General features: G+C 42.9%; 1 protein-coding gene across 1 annotated transcript in view; it reads left to right on the top strand.

Annotated features, from left to right (window-relative positions):
* The window catches only part of LOC144797754 (intelectin-1-like), a 96,686-nt gene that overhangs the window by 62,860 nt on the left and 14,281 nt on the right, over window positions 1–19,545 (top strand). The window contains exons 5-6 of the mRNA XM_078668513.1: window positions 1,882–2,002; window positions 12,706–12,809. Coding sequence (XP_078524639.1) covers window positions 1,882–2,002; window positions 12,706–12,809 — 225 coding nt within the window. The remainder of the gene's footprint in view (window positions 1–1,881; window positions 2,003–12,705; window positions 12,810–19,545) is intronic.

Genomic DNA, 19,545 nt, shown 5'->3' with positions numbered 1-19,545 from the left:
TCAATTCCGAGTAAGTTTCCGAGAGCTTTCTCTCATGCTCAATTTAAACAACTTGTTTTATGTGGAACAGGGATACAATGTTGCCTTTTACTATTGCAGAAGACCTGAAATTGAACTTGAATATAAAAAGAACCGGCAGCTTCGGTCTAACAAGCTCACAGTGTAACCGAGAAGCCCGCTACGTCATAGACTTTATCGGACATAGAGCAAATCTTTAAGTAAGCCACAAATTAATTCCTTCAGTTTTCTTTTTATTCTGTATAAATGTTAGAACAATCAACAGTGTCAGTTCATTATTTCAGATTGTTTAAAAAGTGACATAAACCGGAACCCAAAAAAGAAACTTACCTTTCAGTCAGGAAGATTGTTCACCAACATAACTCAGGTACCAGAATTGTCTTCTACACAGAACAAATAGTGATAAAGAGAAGGGAAACAAAATACTGAATATTTTCATTTTTTCTTTATTATTTTCCGATTACACCATGTTACCGCCCTGAAGATAACCCCTTGAGTAGAACAGGGATTTGAAACGCGTCGGCACTTTCTTTTTTCTTCCACCTTGATGGAGACTGATTAAATTAATCACAGAATCTGTAGAGGGAATATGAACACTGAATTACCCCCACAGATATCGAATATTCTCCTCAAGGAGGGCAACTCTCCAAAAAAGAAAATCTATTGGGTTCAATGTGAGTGTTCCTTAATTGAATAGAAGTATTAACTAGAAAATGGTGTAAATTTGCAATTGTTAGTATGATTTACACATGCATTTAAGTTTAATTGTTTTGCTTACACATAGACTGAATTCAAGCACAACTGTTTAATTTGACAAATGCAAATGTACTGTTGATGAATGTTTTATGTTTTGACCTTTTGAACACTCAGCATAGAGCAATATTGATTTGTAAGTGTTTTACCACATGTTGATGTTTCTTTAAAAAGTATAAATGATGGCGAAATAATGTAGCCAGGACCAAGGATTATAAATATTGGCCCTTAGTCTGCTGAAACCAATAGCAGCAAATGAAAAATGGTTGCCAGGTTCTTCTTTTTGTTAAGCTTCTTCTCAGCTTCTGTGGAAGAAGGAAGCACACAGGCTCCCTCCCCTAAGACAATCACAACACTGCAATGCAGAGTTGCGATTGGTCTGAGCGCTGTAGTTCGGCGCTCAGACAGGAAATGGGAAGCTTAGGATGTTCCCTACCAGGCTGTGTAATGCAGTCTGATGGGGAACATGCAAATTGCACATGACTGTTTGACCCGCCCAAGAGGGCCGGCAAAACAGTCATGCCCATTAAGGAGTCAAACCACTCCTCCCCCTGTGACCCCGGCCACACCTCCCGTCCTAACCTAGCCCGTAGTGAAAAATAAAATGATAATAACAGGGTATTTTTCATTTTATTTTTCCTTTCTCCTGCTCTCAGAGCAGTGGGGTGATGCTCCTCTGCCTCAGCGGAGGAGCCACCTCTGTGAGTGACTCATATGGCGGGAAGGCATTTCTAAAAATACGCAAATGCTCAAACCACTTGGCTGCTAAGGCTTTTCCCCTCCTGTGCTGGAGATTTATGTTTTGCATTTTTTCATGACGAGTTGACCTTGTCATGAGCACAGCTCCAGTGTGCCTCATGACGAGTTCACCTTGTCATTAGCATGCAAGTGGTTAAGAGTACTTAACCAATTTGCTTTGAAAATAGCTGCATTGTATGTTGAACGTTTTCAGTGCAGGTCACAAGCACTGTTTTCCCTCATTAACTCACATCTCAAATGCTACAACATTTTAGGGTCAAATTAATATTTACAACTGTTTATAGACAAAGAACTGTCCTGTGCTGGCTATGTTTATTTTTTTTTCATTTTACTCCTGTCTTGGTTTCCCAGAAATACCCAGTAAGATATGGCATTGCAAGCTGCCCATCTGGCAATGGCCCAGCTGTGCCAATTATTTTCGACAAAGGCAATGCCCAGAAGGTTACAGTGTATTATTCACCAAATGGGCGAGGTATGATACATCTTTATTCCTTTTTATGCTCTGTGGCATGGTCTGTAATGCATTAGAATTGGGGTAGCTATTGTAGTAAAAGATAACTCGGTTGCCAAAGTTGCAAAGCTACAATCTCAGAAGCCTAATGTCCTCTTTCTCAAGTTTCACTTCCTGAACCAGGCCTGTCCTTAGAAATCCGAAGAGAGGGGCAAAATTAACAAGGATTTGCAATGCAATAGAGCTTGCATTTATTTAGAGTTAGGGCTATTGGCGTTGTAAATGACACTGTCTTTTACCTGTGTGTTTTGGTTTGGAGTGTGGTGGAAGTATGAACAGAGACACAGCTGCAGCACTGCCTAGAGAACTTATAATGAGGAATTACCACTGGGACCAGAGAAGCAGCACTGTCTAGAGTAGTTAGAATGGGAATTTACCGATGAGACCAGAGAAGCAAGTAGCAGCACTGTGTAGAGGGCTTAGAATGAGGAACTACCAACAGGGCCAGAGATGCAGCTAGTAGCAATGTCTAGAAGATTTAGAATGATAAATTACTGACAGGACCAAAGATGGAGCTGCAGCACTGCTTATAGAACTTAGAATGAGGAATTACTGATGAGACCGGAGAAGCAGCTATAAGTGTAGGTATAAGCTATATGAATTTGGCGTTACAGCACTTCTTTTTTTTAATTAGGCACCTTTAAATTTGAGATAAAAGCAAAATGCCTCAAGCTTGCGACCCACAGTGCCCTTTACAAGTAAATGATTCTAACAAAACATGCTGCTTATTCGGAGAATTCGATTAAGTCATAAACAGATTGCTTCACTGCTCCATCTTTGGGCAGTACATTTTGCAGTGTACATATCATAAGCAGTTCTTCCAACAAAGAAGGAGTGGTGATCTAACATTGGTGACGAAAGTTGAAAGTACCAAGCCGATTGGTGGTAACTTTTTGAAGTGTTCACCTTAAGGCTGGATCTGTGCTGCAAAGATAATTACCATAGTATTTTTAACCCATGGTCATATATAAAAAAACATTAAAAAAATAAAAACATGTCTTCAGAAAGAACTGGAGCAAGTTAATTGTCTGTGAAAGCTATGTGCTGCAACACTACCACAGAAAGCTGTCAGTAGGACCGGATCTGAAAGCACTTGGTTCACTTACTGGTGTTTTACCTAGATGTACCACTAGATGGCAGCAAATAAAAGCTTTATTCAGAAGTGAGAAACATGCCAGTGACAACTGATATTACTACATTAAAGTGATGATCTTATTTTTTTTCCACATTGAGGGCCTGATTCAGATCTCGCTGAGAAAGCCGTACAGCCGACTCGTGCCATTAGAGATTTCGGAGCAACTCGGGCTGTTGGGCTTCGAGTGACCGAGTACGATGCAATTCAGAGCTGACGGACTCGGGTTGCTCGGAGCCCCATTGAAGTGAATGGGAGCCTGTTGTACAGAGCATACATAGGATCCCATTGACTCACTCGTGCACATAATCCTAGGTGGTTCTGTTCTATTCATATGAGATTTAGGCCCCCATTAGGATGGCGAGCGGACTTTACCCGCCCGCCATCCTCGTGGAAAACGGGACTGCCCGCAATCTGAGCTGCGGTCCCGCCATGCCTATTATGATGCGCCCGCCACACTGGAGGGCGCATCATGGATTCATAACATTGCGGCGGGCGGTGTTCACACCAGCACCCGCCGAAATGTTATGAATCCATAGTATGCATTTGAATACACAAAGCGGCAGGCACCACGCGGTGCCTGCCACATTGTATATGCAAATGCAGGGGGGGACCAGAGGTACCCCCATGTGCACCCCCTACTTCGCCTTCACCCTGCGGTCCCCCAAAGTAAAGACCGCATGCCTTACCACGGAAAGGTATCTGAATTAGCCCATTATAATATGGCTGGCGGTGTCTGATAGACACCGCCGCCATATGAACCCTTTTCCTCCCCGGTCGCAAGGTGACCGGGGCGGAAAAGCGGCGGACGGTGTTTCCATCCGCGCAGTCCCCCCCGCCATAGTAATATGGCGGGGGAAAATGGGTGGCGGGCGGACAAGGATGTCGGGCGGTTCACCACCGCCCGCATAGCGGTGGCGATCCGCCTGACATCCTAATGGGCCCCTTTGTTTGCGTCGAGCATCAGTTTTCATGAATGCGTCTTTGGATGAACAAAGTGAAATATTGACACCTGATCAAAAGGCTTTTGTTTCTTTTTATCTTTCACGTATGATCGCAGTTCTTAAAAAGTTTCTTTCTGTATTTAAAGGACATGTATTTAAGTATCCAATAGTGCCTGGTGCCCGATGAAGCTATGGTGTTCTAAATTTATACAATTATTAAAAAGGTCAGAGGGAAACAAGATTGACGCTGCCGGTTCATGAATTGTTTAAATGGTAGGTTTTTAGTAGTTTACCTTGTACCATTGCTGTTTACTTAAGCTCTCTGATGTACGGTATGTGTTAGTTTAGCATTCTATAAAAATACGATGATGGCGAGAGCTACATTACAAAAATGGTAGAAATCAGAAGCGATAAAATAACTGTGCGGGCTCAACAAACATATAGATATATGCATTAAATCTGAAGTGCAGCCCACAGAGGCTGTACTGCTTCATTTAAACAGATGGCCAGAGAGGGCCAACCAAAAGAAACAACCAGTGATGTTCTGTGGGAGGGACACAAGCACCCAAAGGCGGACACTATTGACCAACCAGAGTAAAGCAATTTCGAAAGACAGGCCAACCAACCAAACAGAAGCGATGGACTTGTCGAAAGCCCATAGACGGAATACAGTTTGTCTCGCAGGGCAGCTCATGCGCTGCCCAGGCTTGACCTAAAAAAGATAGGCCAGATTCACAAACCTGAAGGTTTAACTTGCACAAGCAAATAACCAGTTTTATGTGTGTGTATACACCCTTTGCAAGGCTGATTAACCTTCATAAAAGTGTTTACACTCGGATCAATTTCTGTGGAGTGGCCCAGTGTTTTGATGCACTAATTATCGTATGAATAAAATCATACACCAATGTGTTAGGGATTTTATTGAATGCAGCAATTAACGCATATTCTGTTTATTTGCAAAATAATATGTGGATAATATGTGGATTTGGGTACGTACAGCTTCAAAATCTGCCTGTTCCACTAAAAACTTGGCCTTTGGATTCCAGAAGTTTTTATCAGCCGAAACGTAACGTACGCAAAGCAATGTTTATCACCCCTTGTAAATGCGATCCATGTGCAAAAAGTGTTTGTGAATGGATCACAGTTAAAAGGCCCCTTGTAAAGAGCACCTATATCTTTTATGTAGGTGGGGACTCAGCATTTCAGGATGGGAATGCTTTGACGGTTGTAAACAGCATTAAACTGTCAACCAATACCACAAACCATTTTCCAACCCTTTTCCACCCTCGAAATACTGGGAGAGCAACGCCTGAGAAGGTTTAAATCCCTTATTCAGAAAGTCAAGTGAAAACAAACAACCTTCAAAAATAGAGGTGGGAGCTAGAAGTAAGGCTCTCTGCGGTCACAAATAACTTCACATTGGTGATTAAAAAAAAAACATGAAAATGTTTGCTTGTGGACACAAGTGTATTTTTTAAATGAAAAACATGAATTTACTGGAGTTATCCAGAAACACACCAGATAAAGAACGCTTGTCTGAGATTTTCAGGCATGGAGAGCTCTGTGAATGTGTGCAAATCGTGAATTTGCACCCATGCGATGTAGCCAATCTGTTGGTTCAGAAGTGTGACTTTGGGATGGTGCTACGAATTCGTGGCAGGGGTCAGTATAACCCCAACCCCACTGAATATGGCCTTTATCGATTGTATTTAACATTCTGCAAACTAGGGGAAGCTCAACTAACATAATGAAAAATTTCATCCAAATTATAATGTGGAAAATCCTAAAAACAAATTTTCCTCTGTATAAGCTCAATTAGTGCATGGTCCAAGTTCATTCTAATGTTTAGTGCCTGCTATACTTTTGACTGGGTAGGAGTGTTCTGCCTAATTCAGATACTCTGTCCATCACCACCCCCTTTTGAATCGTTTTGGCCACCACAAGTGTGGAAGGGTATGCTCAGATGTGAGTCCCTTGCTCACTGCACCATCAGGATTCAAGCAAGCCGGGCCAAAGACGGCTGTAATACCAGAAACCGGTCCCCGGAAGCTTGTTTTCTTTCCAGTAAAGAATTGGCTTGGTAGTTTGGTCTGCCCTGTTCCCATGATGCACTGGGCCCGGGTCAGACTAATTTGCATGTAGCCAGGTTCTGAAGTGGGATGGTGCGGTGAGCTAAAAAACGGTGATGGATCAAGCCCTGATCTTTTGACCTGGTAGGAGTGTTCTGCTTAATTCAGATACTCTGTCCATCACCAACCCCTTTTGAATCGTTTTGGCCACCACAAGTGTGGAAGGGTATGCTCAGAAATGAGTCCCTTGCTCACTGCACCATCAGGATTCAAGCAAGCCGGGCCGAAGACGGCTGTAATGCCAGAAACCGGTCCCCGGAAGCTTGTTTCCTTTCCAGTAAAGAATTGGCTTGGTAGTTTGGTCTGCCCTGTTCCCATGATGCACTGGGCCAGGGTCAGACTAATTTGCATGTAGTCAGGTTCTGAACTGGGATGGTGCAGTGAGCTAAAAAAACGGTGATGGATCAAGCCCTGATCTTTTGACTGGGTAGGAGTGTTCTGCTTAATTCAGATACTCTGTCCATCACCACCCCCTTTTGAATCATTTTGGCCACCACAAGTGTGGATGGGTATGCTCAGATGTGAGTCCCTTGCTCACTGCTCCATCAGGATTCAAGCAAGCCGGGCCGAAGACGGCTGTAATGCCAGAAACCGGTCCCCGGAAGCTTGTTTCCTTTCCGGTAAAGAATTGGCTTGGTAGTTTGGTCTGCCCTGTTCCCATGATGCACTGGGCCAGGGACAGACTAATTTGCATGTAGCCAGGTTCTGAACTGGGATGGTGCAGTGAGCTAAAAAACGGTGATGGATCAAGCCCTGATCTTTTGACTGGGTAGGAGTGTTCTGCTTAATTCAGATACTCTGTCCCCCTTTTGAATTGCTATACTACATGTAGCAGGTGGTGGTCTTTTTCTGTGTTTGAATGGGCACAGACATTGTAAAGGTAATACCTACTGCTAAATGCAGCCTTTTTTTTATGTGTACAAGACTATAGGTATAGTAGATGTGTTAGCATCTACGACATTTCAAACTTTAGTCTTTTCAACATTAATAGAACTCTAGTCAAAGTGGAAGGACTGTTATCTACCAACCCGTTTGTAGAAGTGGGCATTCCTTCAATATGTAGAAGCTAATTGCCACAGTCACAAGATAGCCTTCTGTAATGTCTGATCAAGTAGGCAGCAGTCTTCAATGAGCACTGACAAAGCTAATAAGGCCGGCTTTAAAAGTGCCGTCACATACAAATAGCATATGTGCCAGCTGTGCCGTGCTTGTTTTGTGTTTACAGACGTCATGTGAGACAGCTACAGATTGCCTTTTTCAGGGACTAAATAAGATTAGTGATCATTGTATCACTTTTCAGCTCAGGAAAATAGGTCACTGAAAGTGTCTCTTAAGCCATGCAAACGTCACACAGAGGCAAACCACAAACATTAGAATTTAACACGTATGCATTCAGAATATTTGGCACTTATGTATGTGCTGGTGTGAGTGTTCCTGGAAAGGTGCCATACGATTGATGTTTAAAAATGTGATGTTGTTGCTATAGGGCGGGTTAGACAATTAGTGAACAGACAGGCACTAGAACCTGTTTAAAGAGCGCACATAAAAGAGTAAAAGTTGTCTACAAACACATAGTACAATATTGGTTGTCGAAAATAGTTAATAATCCCTTCCAGTATAAAATGTGGTGAAAATGAATTAGTTAGAGAGTGATTTCGGAGGTTGAAATGGGCAGCCATGTTGGAAATGTCTGACGCAGACTCATTCATATCGAAACGTTTGAACTGTATCAAGCTAAGGTGAGGACATAAAAGCAAGCAGGGCCTTAGCGGGCATAGGGCAATCCCCCGTGCGCTGCACGGGTGGGGGCCGGTCTTGGGCCCCTGTGGGCCATTTTTGTTACAGGGCCATTTTTGCAGCATAGCGGCCCGGCAAAGAGCTCGTCAGCACCTCCAACCCCCGAGTGGGGAGAAGGGGGGGGGGGGGCACTGGGAGAGCACTTTGCCAGGGCCGGTTGTGGTTCCCAGTCCAGCCCTGAAAGCAAGCCACTCTTTGACATGGGGAGACTGGCAGGTGCAACATATCTGGGTGCGGGTTCTTGGTGGCTGCAGCACCACAGAACCGGAGGCAGCTGCCAAACAGGTTAGGGTGTGGCAGGGACCCCAAGGTCAAAATCTTTTCGCAGTTTTATGAAGCGCAAACTTGGCCCAAGGGCAGTAAGTGTTAATTACATTACACAAGGTCAAAGTTCTTTTGTTTATATTTTTTTGACACAGGGAGATTAAGTGATTTTTCCCGGAATCACAGGATGTTGAGCCTACCCCGGGACTTAAATCTGGTTTTCCTTTTCCAAAGTCAGCAACTCTGGCCGTAACGCCACATCCTCTACCCACCAATGCAAGTAAACTGTACAGTTCAAGGCACCCAGGGCCAGATGTGAAAGAGTTTTAGCATTGGCAGACCCTCCAAATCAGAAAATCAGAGGTCTTGCGAAAGCTTAAAACCTTATACTTATGTATTAAATGCATTTAGCGTTTGCGACCCGTTTGCGCATGCAAAAACCTCATGGGCCAAGTACAAAGCCTATTTAGCGAGTCACAATTTATTTGCAACTTGCTAAATAGGTTTTTCGGCTCGCTATTAGGAAGGGGTGTTCCCTTCTTAATAGCGACCGCAAAGCTGTGTACCAATGTTTTACGACTGCAATTGTGGTCGCAAAACACTCTCAAATTGCCACCCTCTTCAAGAGGGTGGTAATGGAGTAGCAAATGGTTTGTGACTTGCTCAGAAAATATTTTTTTTTTAATGCATCCCATTTTCCGTTAGGGAAAACGGGTTGCTTTATTTAAAAGCAGTCCCAGACATGGTGGTCTGTTGATCCCAGCAGGCCACCATACCTGGGAGGGCTTGCCATTCTCAATGGGGTCACAAATTGCGAGTGGCTCATTAATATTCATGAGCCTCGCATTTTGAGACCCCATTGGGAATTGCTAACAATGTCTCTGACACTGTTGCACATCCCAATTTGCGACTCACAAATTGCGACTCTCAATTGAGCGCAATTTGCAAGTCGCAAATTGGGTGGTTGTATATCTGGACCTTAGCTATGAAAAGTTTGTAACTGCGCATTTCAAAGCACCCAGCTGACGAAACCTGTGGGCATATTTACAAGCCCATATCGCCAGATGAATGGCACTTTTTTTGACTTTCCTGTGGCGATAGGGGCTTCGCCTTATTTTCAAGGCAGTGTGAAGCCACGTAACATGGCTCAACGTTGCCTTGTGAATAAGACCCCCTTCCACGCTACACTTAGCGTGAAGGGGGTGGGCAATGGGTGTTGAGGCTGGTATTCCCCCGCAACACCCATTGATTTAGATGCTGCCCCCTATTTACAAGTGTGGCATAAATGGGAAGCTGATCCAAAATTAACCGCTTTGCTGCGGCGCGAAATCCACAGCTTTTCCTGGGACATTCCAATCCTAGGCATGGCACAGACTGCCCCCGGCCATTGTGCGCACAAGCCCACCATGACTCATGATGGCAGGGAGCCGTCATGAGCACGGAAGAGGTTAAGAACAGGGAAAACCTGGTCTTAACATGGCAAAACAAGGAGACATGCTTTATTTCTTCACACATAAAAGAGCAAAAATGCCTTTAATGATTGTTTATATGCAGGAAGGTGTCCTCTCCTGCACATAAACAATCATCAAAAAAATGATGTATGCAACTTCTAAGTGTGCTGCACAATGCATTCTGGATTGTTTATGTGCAGGAAGCAAACCTTCCTGCACACAAACAATCATTCCCTCAACGCAGGCCTCCTTGCACTATGGCGCAAGCGTGCCTGCATTGTCGCACGACAGCTAATTTTAGCACCAGTGCAGGGAGAAACGCAGAGGTGATCTGTATTATTATAAATACGACACATCCCTGCATTTCTAAAGTGACCAAGCAGGGTGTTAGCAATCTTTGAGCTAACCTGCGCTCCGCAACTTACTTGTAAATATGTCCCTTTGTCTCTGCACCCTTACATGCTTCCTAAAGTATACAGAGACGCAGGAGATGAGTTCAATGAAAAAGAGGTTTCTTGATCTGAGACTTAACCCCTTGGCTGCTGGGGCTATTCCCCTGCTGTGCTGGGGGGCTTGGGGGGGCACACAGCGCCCCCATGGTCATGACGAGCTCAGCTCGTCATGAGCCACGGCGCTCCGGTGCTCATGACGAGCTGAGCTCGTCACGACCACGCCCGTTTAATGGAACGCTCAGCACAGCAGGGGAATTAGCCCAGCGTGCGAGTGTTCTACGGGCCATGACGAGCTCAGCTTGTCATGAGCACCGGAGCACCATGGCACATGACGAGCTGAGCTCGTCATGGGCATGAGAGGGGTTAAAAATACTGCTTGAAACCTAGAGTAAAGGCAGTCTAGAAGAACAAACAGCACTCTAAACTGCAAGGGCAATAATGCTAGGCTTAAAACGCAAATGCTGTTGCTTTATGGTAGTTGTAATATATGCTGATGCAACAGAAGTGCTGCAGACTAACGTGAAAACATCAGAAATCTTTCTTCGACAGCTCTGGAATCCGTGGTCCGCAAGTGGTTTTTATTTACCAATTAGACCTGGCGGATGCCACTTGGATTGGTAAATTAAAAAATTTAGATTTTCAGTGAAAAAGTGCATTTTTTTACAGAAAAAGAGCTGTTGGTCTGGTGTAAGAAAAGAGGAAATAGGGGGAGCGCATGGGGTGAGGACAGAGAAAATGCAGCATAAGGGGGAGAGCAACATGGAGGCGGGGAGACACTCCCATGGGGAGAAGAACACAAGGCAGAGGGACGAGGGAGAGCAGAACACAAATCACCAAGAGAGCAGAAGCAATTGTGAGGATGAGAAGCAAACAAAGGACAGCTACACAATGAGCGGGGCAGCATGTGAGGCGAGAACAACAATGAGCATGTGGGCATGGGCATTTGAAGGGCGCACACAAGAAAGGAGGGAGTTAGAAAACCAATGAACTCTCATGGAATGCCTAACCATAAAAGGTTCCCCAAAAGTGAGAGGTGGAAGGAGACGTGTGCACTTCCTCAGCATCTAAAATGTTTTGCGTCTACACAATGATATCAATTGGCAACACAAGTCTCCTTTCTGTTTCAACTGAAGAGGTAGAAAGGAGAAATGTGAAGTACTGCGCATGTAGCAATGAAGAGCAGACATCACATTAAATTACAAGTGTGCCATGAGCTGTATTAAAAAGAAAACCTACAGAGCTCTCCACAACACTGGACGAGAATACCTGAACAACTGCCTGACCTTCCACCGGCCCAACAGACCTCTGTAGTTTGCCACCCTGGCCCTCGCCACCCTCCCAAGCATCCATCGCACCTGAACAGGAGATCGCTCCTTCTCCCACCTAGCAGCCAAAACTTGGACTGACCTCCCCATCCACCTCCGAGTATCAACATCCCTCCCCGAGTTAAGGAGTGGACTCAAGACCTGGCTTTTGGAATATACTCGCATCAAGCTAGCACCTGGATATCCCTCGGGGTGATTAGCACACTATACACAACTATGATCGATTGATGAAAAATGTGCTGGTGCATAACATTAATCTTCGGGTAGGTACCTTTGCCCCGGTTATTACAAACACTGCACCCAGTCTTGGATTTTTATGTGATAGCCTCATGCATTCCGATTGCTGTTATGTTTTGCTTCCCCTGCACAAAACATAGGATGAACATATCTAGAATAAATGATTTGTGGGCGAAAGTTCAGGATTGCAGACAAAGTCCATCATGAATTGATGTGAGGTAGTAAATAATTGGTGTACAGCCCTGTTTGCACAGGTGCAGCCACATTTCAGCGATTTATACACCTTTTTATCAGTTTGCACAATGGTAACTATTGTGGTTTTTTTCTTGTCAGAAAATGTGAAAAAAATATTGTAACACTTTTATATATTTTTTAAAGGAATTTCTTAATCAAATATGCACTAATGAATAAAAATGTAATCTGTAATGTAGGGCATGTGTCCAAACTGGCAATTAGGTGTGTGAAACACAAATTAAACAGCACATCTCACCTTTTTTTAAAATGGATGTTACCAGTATGCACACCCATTTATTGGCCTATTAATCATGATGTACAGTATGGACAGAAATTCTAATTTATGATTTTTTGTAATTAAAAAACAATAAAGACCCACAAAACAGTTGATTTCTGTTGATATTAACATTTTAAAATCGTAGTCAAAATATTTTATTTCCAAGAAATACATTCTTACAGAAATATTGCACATTTCCCATTTCATTCATGCAAACAACTTGTAAAGCATGAAGAAATTTGTAATCATGATCATCTGGGAGCCCTAAATATTTCAGCTCACTATACAATAAATGACAAACGCATACAACATTGTATCAGTCTGAATTATGCTTGTAATTGCAGTTACATTTGTAGCTCTTTTAAGATTCTATAACGTTGTCTACCTACAGATTAATACATTTTTGTCTTTTTTACCATCAGGTCAATTTACTGCTGGGTATGTCCAATTTAGAGTGATAAACAACGAGCGAGCTGCCCTTGCCTTGTGTTCCGGGTTGAAGGTCACCGGCTGTGACAGTGAACATGTAAGTTGTGGCAATCATCAGCCACATATTCATTCGAAATGGACGGAGGGAGGGAGTAGGGTTTATTTTTAGGTTTGCCTCAATGTCACATTTGGTATTCTTACTCAATATATTGGAGGTGAAAAATCAAGGAACTGGGGTGTGTAATGTGGAATTGTGAAATAGTGCAACAAGAAAAGAGGCCAAGTAGTGTCATGCTGGACGAAAGGGGTTTAGTTGTTGAAACGTGTTAATATGGAACCTGTTTTTTTCCATCAAAAAATAGAAACCCTTCCTTTAAAGAATACATTGTGGTGCCAGGCATTTGTACTAATCCCACTGTTGTACATAAAGCTCTAGTGTTTCTGGAATGTTTTACTTGCAGAATATGCTTTGCACAATGTGCTTTGCTCTCATGTTCTATGTTTTCCTCTGATCTCGGATTCTGTTCCACGGCAGCTACTGGTTGCTGCTGTGATGGAGAGTCCGCTCTTGTATCTTCTCTGCAAATCCTCGTTCCAATCCACAAGTCATCATCATTGAGGATGGAGACTTAGATAGTATTCTCTCTGAAGCTAAAAGTGTATTTAGAGAAGGGTTAGGTCAACTCAAAGGGTATTCTCAACAAATAATTTAAAAGAAAAACTCAGTTCCCGTACAACACAAAGTTAGGCGGGTTCCCATTCTTGTTAGAGATGAAGTCAAGCGGCTCATTGAGGATATGTTAGTGACTGGTGTTATAGAACCCATGGAGGCATCACCATGGATTTCTCCCATTGTCGTCACCAAGAAGTCGGACGGTAAGCTCCGATTTTGCGTGTACTTGAGGTCTTTAAATCAGTGTGTGGTTGCAGACACCTTTCCTTTGCTCAATATTTCAGACTTAGTTACCACTTTGAAAGGTGCCAAGGTATTCTCCAAGCTAGACCTTAGGAGTGCGTACCACCAGATTAACTTACACAAAGATTCAAAACACTTGACGGCCTTTTTCACACCCTATGGTACATTTCAGTTCACTCGTCTCCCTTTTGGCCTCAATTCTGCGGCCAGTGTTTTCCAGGGGAAGGTATCCAGTATTTTTGAGGGAGTAGGTAACATGGTCTATTTTCAAGACGACATTTTGGTTTATGGACAGTCAGTCGAACAACACAACACTACTCTTAAGATAGTTTTAGATAGACTGTCTTCAGCTGGTCTCACCCTCCGCAGAGATAAGTGTAAATTTTTAGTCAATCACATTGATTACTTGGGTTACACCATCACTTCTACAGGGATAAAACCTAAAAGAGACTTATGTCAGGCTATTCACTTTGCACCCCAAACAAAAGACGATGACCAGTTACAGTCTTTTATGGGATTCATTGAGTACTACTCAAGATTTGTAAAGAATTTTTCAGACAAAACTTCATGTATCAGATCCTTACTTAAACGTGGTGTGGGCTTTTCATGGAATGTTCAACATCAGGAATGTTTTGAAAATATCAAAAAAGAAATTTGTAATGCTAAATTTCTATCGTCATTTGATGTACATAACAAATCTGTTGTTACAGTGGATGCAAGTGCAACTGGTCTTGGAACTATGCTTTTACAAGTGAAAGGTGGGTCTGAACATACAGTTGCTTTTACTTCAAGGACCTTAACCGAGGCTGAAAATAACTACTCGATTATTGAAAGGGAGGCGTTGGCCGCTTCCTGGGCAGTGGAGTATTTTAGGACATATCTTTGGGGCATGAAATTTGTCTTAAGAACAGACCACAAACCACTTCTTAAAATTCTTTCTCCCGGAGATACTGGTAAAGGGTCAGCTAGACTAGTTAAACTTGCCTCCAGACTTCAAGAGTTTCAATATTCTGTTGAATATATCCAGGGATGGAAGAATGTACAGGTTGACTGCCTCTCTAGAATGTCTCTGGATTGGCATACCATTCCTGATCCATTTGTCTATAAAGGTGCTGATAACATTGCTGTTGCTTCCATAGAGGATGCCGTGTTTGCCGGTGAGGGTGTCTTTGATGCTGGTGACTGGGAACGCGAGATGAATGCTGATCACACTCTTCAGGAAGTTATCAGACTTCTTAGACTTGGTTCTAGGAGAGAAAGTTCTGTCCCTATTTCAGTCAGACCCTTTTATCAAAGTTCTTGATGATCTATCTGTCATCAATAATAACAATTTAGTCAAAGATCAAAAATGTATACCTCCATTTGGCCTCAGAAAGAAACTTTTAGCCTTAGCACATGAAGGTCATATGAGTCAGACCCTCACACAGTGTCAGCTTAAAAAACATTTTTGGTGGCCAGGGATGGATTCTCAGGTTGTGGAGTGGGTGGAAAATTGCGCTATTTGCAGGGAAGGTGAGAAAAGACTCAAAGTGCGACCCAAATCTATGGATGCTCACATACAAAACCAGGGCTTACCCTGGCACAGCATGTGCCATGATTTTATAGGTCCCATGGGTGAATTAAATGAAAGGGATAGATTTGCCATTGTTGTGGTTGACAATTTTTCTAAATGGTTAGATGTTGAGTTTACTAATGATGTTACTACGGAGAGTACTATTAAGTTATTAGGAAATCTCTTTAAGGGTGAAGGCATTCCTTCGGTCATTATCACAGATAATGGCACACAACATACCTCTAAAGAGATGCAGACATTTCTAAAGCTTTGTGGGGTCTCTCACCGTCGCACTTCCCTGTACAATCCCCAGGGCAATGAAATATGTGAAAGAGCTAACAAAGTGGTCAAAGTTATTATTCAGATGGCCTCTGCCAATGGTTCTATTGTGAGGAAAATGGTTAATGAAATGCTATAGGACTACCGCACAACTCCTTTACTTGATGGTCAGTTTTCACCGTTCCAAATTATGAGAGGGCGAGCTCCTGGTTTCAAATTGGTACCAGCCTGGATGAAACAAGTTGTTACTTTACAAACTAAAGCTCCAGTCTTACCCTCTTCCACAAAAGTGTCTCCTCCTTTTATTGTGGGTGATCTGGTCAAAATTAAGAGTGGAAGAGTCCAAAAAGGGTTGTCTAAATTCAAAGGACCTTTTACTGTCAAGAAAGTTCTTGATCATTGTGTCATTCTCAACAATAGTGAATGTTGGAATTTTAGGAGAGTGGCGCTATATAAAAGAAATGTTGCTGTTTCTGGTGAGAATAATGTCTCTTCTTCCCTCAGTTCTAGTGGTTATCTCTTAGCTCATACACCTGTTGAGACTGTTTCTTTACTTCCGACTGGTGAAGCTCGCAATGTGGGGAGTGGAAATGCTCCTATACCTGTAAACCACTCTTTCCAAACATCTAATTTACCTGCTAGTGGCTTGGTCAATGATCGTGTTCCAAGGCATTTCGGCCCCCCAACCTGTTTACAGGATTTTGTTTGTTAGGTTTTGCTTTTATGCTCATGTGATGGTCATTGCTCATCTGTTAAGATTTCTGTTTGTTTTTCTTTTAATTTCATTATCTTTTGTTTTTAACAATAGAAAGGAAGAAGATGTGTTGTACATAAAGTATTCGCTCTAGTATTTCTGGAATGTTTTACTTGCAGAATGTGCTTTGCAGAATGTGCTTTGCTCTCATGTTCTATGTTTTCCTCTGATCTCGGATTCTGTTCCACGGCAGTTACTGGTTGCTGCTGTGGTGGAGAGTCCACTCTTGTATCTTCTCTGCATCTTATTAAAGGATTAACTGGCTTCACCTGGATCGTATATCTTCTATTTACGACAGCCATATGTGGATGTCATACTGAAATAAGGTATCCATGTCAAAGTGCTTTATTAGCTTTTATCTTATCTTATCATATTCTTTATTCGGCAGACACTGCCATAAAAGTACACACAAATACAATTCATATGAAGCCATTAAAACAATAAAATCGATAAAATCCTTCAAACCTTATTAAAATCATTGATGATCTTTACTCGTATAACGGCTTGAGAAATCATCACTAGTCATAGATTTCACACTATGGCTGGAGCCATTGGCTTGTATGCTTGGGATCCAGTAGCACCTCATTAGGGAGGGTCAATAAATTAAAGGGTCAAGCTTAAAACATATACAAATCACATAACTAGCAGCAATAGACAATATAGTACAGATATTAGCTTTTATAGTCCTCAATATCTCATTTATTGTATGGGGTCATTCATGTCCGCAGGGAAATGTAAACAGGTGTAATGAAAATGGGAGCCGGGCAGATTCAAAAAAATTATATTACAGCAGGTCTTCTATTTTCGTGTATGTTGTTGAAAAATGTCAACACGGAATACACATCAAATTCCTCTGAAAAGAAGAAAACAAACAGTTGGAACTCTCAACAGAATAAAAAAAAACGTGTCTTTTGTGGAAAGAATTTCTGAGTGAAACCGATGCATACAGACAGCCCCTTAACTAGAGTTGCCAGATATGGTCAGGTAAGAAAGTCCTGGCCTTTCATACATCAAATTAGTGCAATGCTTCATTGCAACTGATTGGATTAGCGAGCCTGGTTCCCCAGAATTGTAAATGGAAATTCCAGGACAGTATATTTAATACTGGGCATCCATGGAACAATCAGACACTCTAAGTGTGACATTGGTTTGTGCTATAAATGCCGGAGGTAAATTGTAGTGCTACATTGCAGTGAAGGTGCACGGCTATATCCAAGAGACCAAGGAAAGCATGGGCATGCAATGTGCACTGCACTATTCCAACTTGAAGCAGAACAAGATTTGTAGGAGCATGAACTGTGAAGTTTCTTTTAAAAAATATTTCTCTGAGTCAGGCCAAGGACCATATTTGAGGTGACATTCAGTGCCTTTCTCTACCCGACAATGTTTCCTCTAATTATTTTTCTGTCTGCATGGTAGCAGAATGTTTGCATGCACACTTTGCTTAGCCAGGTGCACAGGGGAGGTACGAGCTAATCAATAATAATTAGGCGAGTGTCCGGGATTAAAAACCTTTGCACTGAGGCAACAATAATAATATTAACATGGTGAGCGTTTCGGATAGGGCAAATTGCTTCATTAGAGAGGGGTGAAGACCTACTGGTGTTCGGGTCGACCCAAAGAATTTAGCTGATGGTAGAGCATAGCGGCCGCCGGCACAGGTAAATGTGGTGGGGTGAGGTGAGGCGTGGCTTGGTGGGGGGGGGGGTTTCGGTCGACAGGTGACGGAATAGGTATAATTAAATAAATAAATGATACCTATTTCGGTGTCTGTCGGTTCCGCACCTGCTGTGTCCTGCCCCGCCCACAATGTTTACATGTGCCGGCCCCCACTGGTTGCATCCAAGGCTTTTTGTTTGCCTTTTTCCTGTTGGAAGCTGTGATTGTGTGATGAAGAAGTGTGAAGTGAGCTGAGCCATAGGTTTGCTTAATCATATGAGCAACAGCATGAGCTAAGCCATCTAAACATTTAGGGTCTCATTTATGAGGCAGGGGGGTTCTGCAAGGAATTTTGCTGCAATGCCCTGCATCAAACAAAAAGGGCAGGAATGTGCCGTGTTTATGAGATATCGCGCATTCCTGTCCTTTTCCGCAGCATTCGTGCACAAATGGTTGCCATGAGCCAACGCACGCACCCTTGCGCAATGGAGTTAGGGTGTCTGCATTGTAGCGGGTGATCATTTTTGTGCCGGAAGGGATACCTTCCTGCACAAAAACAATCACAAGAGGTGTTTTCCTCTTTCTATGTGTGCCTCTGAATGAAGCACACATAGAAAGAGGAAAAACGAGGAGAGATAAAGATAGTACTTCTTGTTGCCCCTGGGGTGTTGTTAGAATCTGACACATTCCCTGGTATATGGTTCATCGTAAATCTGGGAATGCTTCAGATTCCATGGGTGTTGTGTGGAAACACCCACAGCAACATCCATATAAATCCCCTTCGACGCAGTGTTCAGTGTGGAAGGTGCACGTATAGTGGCTTTGCATGGCCTTGTAAACTTGCTGTGGCACATTCAGCTACCAGATCGCCAAAAAAGTGATACTCCTGTGACACAAATGTGCCACTAGGGGCCTGGTAAATAAGGCCGGTAGCATCCAAACACCCATCCAGCATTGCATCAGTCCCTCGTCCATCCCTCTATCCGTTCTTCCCATCCACCAATAATTTGTACCAGTATGTGTGTTTTCTTTTACTCTAAGTAGGCCTGTACGTGGGCTGTGGGTGATTTTATGTCCATCTCTTAATATGGGTGATTGTAGTTTAGGTGTGCTGTTTGTCTGTGCATAGGTGCCTGCAAGGGCATGGGTACTGGATGTCTATTGTTCTGTGGTATTGATGCCTGCTTGTGTGTGCGCATGAATGGATAACATCACGTTTATTACTCTACGAGCACCTTCACATGCTTGTTTGTCCTTTGCATGGACATCTGCGTGTCTTTTGGTGGCTATGCAGAGGTGATAGTACTGTTGCTCAGTGTATGTTGCTGTCTATCTGACTGTTGGACTAGGTGCACCTGCATGCTTGCAGGTTTATGCTCATGGGAGTCTGTTAGCTTGTCGGTCTGTGTTTGAACTTTTATAGTTTGCTATGGGGTGTTATCTGTCCATCTAATACGGCATCCTTTCATGCATACCATGAAGATGGCTGAATTTGTTAACCCTGGAGCGGACAGCTGTTGTAGCCTGGAGGTCATTAATTTAAATCATGACATGGCCAACTCAGCCTTCCATGATTTTAAGGGCAGTAATTTGAGCACCTTTAAATTAGATGACAGAAGCACGTTGCATTTACAGTGCATGTAAAAACCCAAAGTGAAGTATGACGTGCTACT

The sequence above is a fragment of the Lissotriton helveticus genome, chromosome 12 (genome assembly GCF_964261635.1).
Source record: "Lissotriton helveticus chromosome 12, aLisHel1.1, whole genome shotgun sequence".
Lineage (NCBI taxonomy): Eukaryota > Metazoa > Chordata > Amphibia > Caudata > Salamandridae > Lissotriton > Lissotriton helveticus.
The sequence above is the reverse complement of the archived record's forward strand: the minus strand, read 5'-3'. Positions and strand labels throughout refer to the sequence as shown.